We start from the raw sequence: 7,795 nt of genomic DNA on the forward strand, positions 1-7,795 counted from the left end.
CATCGCCATGGTAGCCTCGGGTTTTCCGAAGACCCGAGGCTACTTCGGCTTAACCCATGAAATACAATATGCTATCAGCACATTGTAATGTATGTGGAGTAAAATCCCCATATACTGCCATACATGTGATAGGATCGTACAGACAACCTAGGGTTAAAGTAGCCTAGGGAGTCTGAAAAATAGTAAAAATAAAAATTTTTAAAAAGTTTAAAAAAAAATATATAATAAAGAAATCTAAAAACTCAAATCACCCCCCTTTCCCTAGAACTGTTTTAAATATAAATAAACAGTAAAAATCATAAACACATTATGTATCGCCGCGTCCGAAAATGCCTGATCTATCAAAATATAATAACGGTTTTTCACTGCGTTCAACCCCGTAACGGAAAATGACACCACCCACAGCTCCGGACACCAAAGTATAAAAAAGTTATTAGTGCCAGTAGATGGCAAAATCCCAAAAATATTTTTTGTACAGGAAGTTTAAATTTTTTTAAATGTATGAAAACATTAGAAAACCTGTACAAATTTGGTATCCTTGTAATCATACCGACTCAAAGAATAAAGTAGACATGTCATTTGGGGTGTACAGTGAAATCCGTCAAATCCAAGCCCACAAGAGTACGGCACAAATGCGTTTTTTTACCAATTTCACTGCATTTGGAATTTTTTTCCCGCTTCCCAGTACACGGGGGGAGTGAAAAATGAAAACGCAAAAACGAAAAAGGGCTGCGGCGTTAAGGAGCTATATGCCACTGGCAGCTTTGCTGGCTTCATTTAAAGAGTTAACACCCGGAAACAATGACAGTGCCGATTGAAAGTGTTAATGGCGGGGGGCGAGCCGAATGCCGGAGCCAAATTTCTTGCTGAAGTCCAGGTTCGTGGACGTGAACCCACAATGTTGGGCACGGACATTGAAGTGCAAATAAAAGAGGATAAATGTCTCGCAAAAGTGTTTCCCTAATGTGGAGGAGAGGAGATGGAGGAGGTGTGTGACTTTACAACTAGATTAACGTCTGAATATAAAGATTATGAAAGGACAAATGTTTGAAGATCTTCTAAATTCTTTTCTTAAAGTTTGTAGAAAATTACAGTGAAATAAAGAGTAATATTTCAATTATTGGACACAAACAGATTCAATATTTTTTTCTCACCTATTCTGTAATGTTCACTTTTCCAGACTCTAAAGTTCCAGTCAGAACGTCCTCAGTACACGGAGATCCAACTAAAGCAAAAAGATGTTGATATCTTTTTGTTTGTCTCTGAAGATGTCCCTGATGCAGTCTCTAAAGATCCAGTCTGGAAGGTTCACCTGACACCAAGTATGGTTTCTACTTATATTTATTCTCATCATCTAATCATTTACCGTATATAATTGTGTATTAGTCGAGGCTCCTAATTTTACCACAAAAAAATTTGGAAAAACCTATTGGCTCCAGTATAAGCCTAGGGTGGGAAATGCATTGGTCACAGCCTCCACCCAGTATATACTGTAGCTAGCCAGCCCCTCCTCACCAGTATATAGCTAGCCAGCCTTCTACTATATAGCCAGTAGCCCCCTGTCCACCAGTATATAGCTAGCCAGCCTTCTACTGTATAGCCAGTAGCCCCCTGTCCACCAGTATATAGCTTGCCAGCCCCTCCCACCCATTATTTAGCTAGACAGCCCCTGCCATCCAGTAGATAGCTAGCCATCTCATTCCTCTAGCATAAAGCTAGCCAGCCCCCACTGTAGTATAAAGCCTGCCTGTTCATATCCCCAAGTAAATAGCCTGCTAACCTCACAATGTATAGCTATCCAGCCCCCTGCCCCCTAGTATATAGCATACCTGCCCCCAGTATATAGCCTGCCAGCCCCCCCAGTATGTAGCCAGCCAGTTCATGCCCTCCAGTAAATAGCCAGCCAGATCATGCCCCCAGTAAATAGCCAGCCAGCTCATGCCCCCCAGTAAATAGCCAGCCAGCTCATGCCCCCCAGTAAATAGCCAGCCAGCCCAACCCCAGTATATAGCCAGCCCCTTGCCCCCAGTATACCCAGCACATTAAAAAATTGGACTCAGGACTCACCTTTCTGTTGCTCCCTGCAGGTCATCTCCTTAATTCCTGTGCACCGGCAGCAACAAGTGTGTGCGTCCAGGCCGGCTGATACTCGGCTAATACTATAGTCTATATGGTGCTTATTATTGGGTAGTAAATTGTATGAAAAGTATTTATTTTTATTTTTTAGATGACATGGGGAATGTTACACAAATTGCACCAGGCGTTTCCCATCCTGGAGGTAAGTGCATGCTTATATAGTTATTTTGGAGAAATCAAGTTGTTCAATGGAGTGTAGGAACTAAAGAGATTGCACTGGTCAGAGTTACAACCTGGCTGCCCCACAAGTCGCTGTACAAAACCTTTATCTCCCAATAGGAGCTGTTCATTTTAAAACCTTATAATCACAAACTAAGATTTATGATGCAATCTGTCAGACCTATCCCACCCTCCAATCTCTCCCTTAGGTGATCATAAAACTTTTAATGTGAGGAGTATAAAGCTGTCAATCACCACACGTTAAAGGAAACCTACCACCACGGATCTACCTATTAAGGTAGATCGGGTGGTAAGTGCCCCTATTGTACGTCCCCTGTATCTGTTTCTAACTTTTATTGCCCTAATATGCTAATTTTCTAAAGAGGTTACTGGGGCGTGGAGTAGCTGGAGCTGAGGCTACACGGCACAGCTACTCCACGCCCCAGTAGCCTCTTGATCCTCCTACCGGCATATCTTCGGCGCGCAGCTACGAGGAGCTGCGCACCCTCGTCCGCGAAGCCGGAGTTCTGCACATGCGCACTAGCTCCTGCTTCGGAGAAGTGACTGTGCAGTAGCAGGCCTGCGTTCTGCGCATGCGCAGAATGCCGCCTTCACAGACGAGGGCACGCAGCTCCTTGTAGCTGCGCGCCGAAGATATGCCGGTAGGAGGATCAAAAAGGCTACTAGGGTGTGGAGTAGCTGCGCCGTGTAGCCTCAGCTCCGACTACTCCACACCCCAGTTGCCTCTTTAGAAAATTAGCATATTAGGGCAATAAAAGTTATAAACAGGTACAGGGGACGTGAGGATCAGCCCTTAAAAGGGCTATCCTCACGTAGAATAGAGGTAGCTACCACCCGATCTACCTTAATATGTAGAACTGAGGTGGTAGGTTTCCTTTAACTACAGCAGGACCAAAGCTGTGCTGCAGCAGAGACAGGTGTGGTGCTCAATCAATCAAAACAGCAAAGCAAGTAAAACCCATGTTCACACTATAGAATACATGCAAGGCACAGAGATAATATCAGCGCCTTCTCAGTTGCGCACCACGTACCGAGGATGGCCCTGACACAGTTGTTACATTACTCTATTGTTACTTTAGAGAAGACATAACCAAAGTGTAATCACTTCTTCCCATGTACAGTTGATATATATATACAGTATTACAGAGTTGTCTACCATTTACAGAGCTGAGCCCCGGTAACTTAGCTACCATTATACAGCTTACAAGGATCTAAGCTGCTGTATCCACGCTGCCTCCGGCATAAGTAGCTTTGGTAAAGTCTTATGTTTGGTAACTGGTCTGGAAGTGCATTATGCATTCAGAGAAAATTTACCATCCCATCTGCCAATGTCCGGCCCTGGGTTTTCTAGAGTCAGGCTTTAATGTTAAGTTTCATCTAAATTTTAACCTTTCATTTTTGACCTTTGTAAATTCTCATTAACCATCTTAATTATTACCTTATTATTGCCAAATATTTGATTCCTTTATTTTTAGCTTTCAACATTCCCTGCTACAGAAATTTGACCTAATATAAAGTAATGAATTCTTAAGAATGAACAACACATCTTGGTCATTGGCCATGTTTCAACATTTAAAGGGCATCTACCACCAGGATGAAAGACTGTATGCAAATGAGCCTGAGGGGCTCCAGGGTTCATTCACACCTACGGAGCCCCTCAGGTCCTTTATTCTAGTGGTAGATGACCTTTAAGCTTTTAGACAGTTTGATTTTTGTGGCTATAGTTTCATTTTTTAATGATATCATTTTGGGGTACATAGAGTTTAAAAATAACCCCTAACGTTACAGCTTTAATCATCAGAGTTGATACTGTAATTCTGATGATTTTTAAAAAAAATCATTTGGTGTTCATAATGCAGTATAAATGACTAAATAACGTTTATACTTTAGGTCACCACAATTCTGGATTCACCAAATTTGTCTAGATTTAAAAAAAAAACAAAAAACAACTTTTATGACTTTTGCATAATGAAAGCATTTTACAAAAAAAATGTATTTATACGTTAAAAAATTTAAAGGTTTGTAATGCCCGATATCACCTCCCAAAAACTCCTGACATACCCTCTGAAGGCGGCCAGCCTCTCTCTACAGCCGGAAGGGGCCACGGGATGCACCGGAAGGAAATTTGTGTCTATCTTTGGTGATTCTGGGTTTTGGACTTCATTTATCATACAGGTTAATATATCAGGCAGGTGATACGGAGGGGTTAATGCGAGTTTTTATTAAAATATCGCAAAAAAGTTGCATACTCCTCTCCCACCCCTTCTAAAGTTTTTCCTACGGCGGATCGGGACTGGAGTTTATTTGTGACTTTTTTACCAGGATTTCCACCAAAATTGTGGCTTTTTCTCAAGTCCACATCTGCACTTTAAAGATGGTAAAATTATTGTGCATCTAACATTACTACGCGAGCGGAAAAGTCACAAATTTAGGCACAAATATACAAATGTGCCATAAAAAAATTGCAAACATAAGAGGAAGAAAGAGAAAATCCTAAGATCCTAAATCTGTAAAGTTGGCGCAATTTGATGGCGCTAAATAGATAATGATTATTATTATAAAGATAAATGACTCCCAATGAGTGTCAGGATTTTTGTATAGTTCTGTCATAAAAGGGTTTGCCCATAAAAGAAAATTCTCAAATTTCAATCACCTAGTGATGTTTACACAATGAAGATCATTTTTAACCCCTTACTTTACAATGTTACCCAGTGTTATTGATGTTTTAGCTCCTATCACTCAGTGATGGTCAGTGTAATATTCCAGAGTCTCTGAGCAGACGCTGCATGATTCCTGTGCTGTGGGATGCTGTGTGCTGACAATGTGCTTAGAGTATAAGGGTCCAGATGTATATACACTTTCATTTAGCTTCAGAACATTCACTAGTATCTGAAACATAGAAAGAGAGATGAGACAGATCAGAGTGGAGAGATGATGACATCCATGAGATGCATATAACATACAATGACACACTCAGCTCAGATTCAAGTGCAGAGTAAAATAAACCAATAAAATCTTGATATAGTTGTACTTACCTATCGTAGGTAAAAGGAAGGTTTGTCAGTGCACATAGACGTGCAGTTTTGGCTTCAGGAACAGCTGCAGGGGTAGAACATCCAACTTAGAATTGTATCTCCTGCAACAGGTTTGGAGCAGGAAAAACATGGCCAATTCAGAGTTGATTATTTCAGGCGCTGCTCCGATGATATTATAGGTGTTTGTTATTGTCAGCGTTTCGGGCAAGAACTTAGGCCTTTAGCGGGTACAATTACTCTGTGTTTTTCCTGCTTCAATTGAAAAACTTTTTAAATGGTTCTAACAACAGATCATATTTCTCATTACAGGAGCCTGTGCATCAGTCCCAGAGCAAAGTGTCCATTTTGTGGATGAACATCGAGCATATCTGATCCGTATGATCTCTGTGGTAGACCCGGTTCTAGATGATCTTCTGGGTCTAAAACTATTAACATATGAACAATATCAGACCATACGCAGCCAAAACACCAACCAAGAACAGATGAGGAGACTCTATGACTATATAAGAGCCTGGGGTCATGAGGACAAAGACAAAATCTATCAGAGTCTGAGGAAACACAACCGTCCCATCATCAGGAGGCTGGTGAATCGAGAACGTGCAGAACACAATGCACCCTCCACATTACAAGGTTCCCTAAACTACCAGGCAGGGTCCTTCATGGACTTATTTAAGGCCATGTTTGGAGGCCCATCATAAAGGATACTGCTGTCTATTTCCCAGGAATTAATCAAGGGTGTTCAAAAAACTGCTCTTATTTAGAATCTTATTGGGAATCACTGATCTAGAGAGCAAGAGGCAGTTCCGGGTTTCCTAACTGAGATCAGCAACTGCACATGTGACTTTGAGTGCAAAATTATCGGGTAACTCTACTTTACACTCTCCAAATCCCCACAAATGCTGTCACCACCCATTCTTACTACCTCCAGAACATGTGCAGTCGTGCTCTAAGGGTAACACAGCTTCGAGGTGATGGGTCCATGAATTGCCATCTACACAGAGCAACAAAGAGAAAACACAATAATTAAAGGTTTCAGATGGAAATAGTTTTTTTGCTTACAAAATTACAAAAATATGATGAACCAAATAGTTCCGGAAATAAAAAGAGGTCAAAGAAAGATTTACTCATTGGTCTTAGAAACGAAACATGGAATAGAACCAATAAGTTCTAGCTCGCTCTCCAAAGCGGGGCTGCATCTCCTGAGTCTGACGGAGTATATTTTTGGATGGAAGGTAATTTGGAAGGTTCTAAGTGGACCTGCATTATCCTACCTCTTGGAGATCTGAGTTTGGGAGGACTAAGTGGAAATGGACCCTACCATAATCACAGAACCTGGGAGCCGCTATTGTGCGAACTAGAATTTTCCATAAATAATAGTGGGGCTATACAGTTATATAGTAGACCTGCACATAATGGATTTTATCTGAGCACATTGATATTGTCCAATTTGGACCTGAGACGGTTCTGACCTCTTAGAAACACTTTTAAGCCACTTATATGATTGATTATTCTGGAACTTACACCACCATAATGGATCAGCACTCTAAGGATTTATAAATTGTCATTCTGTGTATATGTTTACCGCACTGTCAGAAAATACAACTGTCAATGTGAGCGCATTTCTGTTTTTCTATTTTAAGTGAGCAAATAACAGTGAACTTGTAGGTATCATATGTTCATTTTTACTTTTTAAAATTTCCTTAAATTTTATACATTACAGTTTTATGAATATTTCAGATTTTTCCGGTGCTACCATTTTTTGATACAATAAAATAACTTGTATTTTGAAGGATTCTTGTAGCAGATTGTTGTATCTTATTTAATAAATATTTTACTATTATTATAATATTTTGATCTGCAACCCTTCCGCGTTAATGTTAGGGGAACTTTGACTCCCCCAGGCGTTATAATCACTGGTACATGGGGGGGGAGGGGTCTTCTCTATTTTAATAGGTAAACAGATATCACATGACCATGGTGGATATCCAATGGTGCATATACGGTAGATCGAAACACAGTTGTAGTTATTAAAGGGCACCTACCACCCCGATTCTACCTATAAAGGTAGAAGGGGTGGTAGGTGGATGAATGGGACGTGAGGATAGCCCTTTTTTGGGCTAATCCTCTCGTCCCGAGTGTCTTTTAGAAAACTTTATTGCAGGCATATGTAAAAAATTTTATGCGGCTACTGGGGCGTGGAGTAGCCGGACATGAGTCACGTCCCATTCTTCCACCTACCACCCCTTCTACCTTTATAGGTAGAATCGGGGTGGTAGGTTCCCTTTAAGTATCAGTAGTGAGTAGTGGAGTAAGTGCTCCATCCTCCCTTCTTGCTCATTTGGAGATTCCCTTTTCCTGTCTGACCAAAGGTTTCTACAAGTATCCCTAGATATCCCTGATGGAAATGATAGAAACAAGAACACTTTTAACCCCTGATACACACA

General features: G+C 40.9%; 1 protein-coding gene across 3 annotated transcripts in view; it reads left to right on the forward strand.

The window, feature by feature from the left end:
• LOC140128358 (NACHT, LRR and PYD domains-containing protein 12-like) overlaps positions 1–7,136 on the forward strand; it is a 118,429-nt gene extending 111,293 nt beyond the window's left edge. For all 3 annotated transcript variants that reach the window (XM_072149996.1, XM_072149998.1, XM_072149997.1), the window contains 3 exons: positions 1,181–1,322; positions 2,228–2,278; positions 5,661–7,136. In XM_072149996.1, coding sequence (XP_072006097.1) covers positions 1,181–1,322; positions 2,228–2,278; positions 5,661–6,049 — 582 coding nt within the window. In that variant the 3' untranslated portion in view covers positions 6,050–7,136. The remainder of the gene's footprint in view (positions 1–1,180; positions 1,323–2,227; positions 2,279–5,660) is intronic.
• Positions 7,137–7,795: the final 659 nt, after the last annotated feature.

The sequence above is a fragment of the Engystomops pustulosus genome, chromosome 4 (genome assembly GCF_040894005.1).
Source record: "Engystomops pustulosus chromosome 4, aEngPut4.maternal, whole genome shotgun sequence".
Taxonomy (NCBI): Eukaryota; Metazoa; Chordata; class Amphibia; order Anura; family Leptodactylidae; genus Engystomops; species Engystomops pustulosus.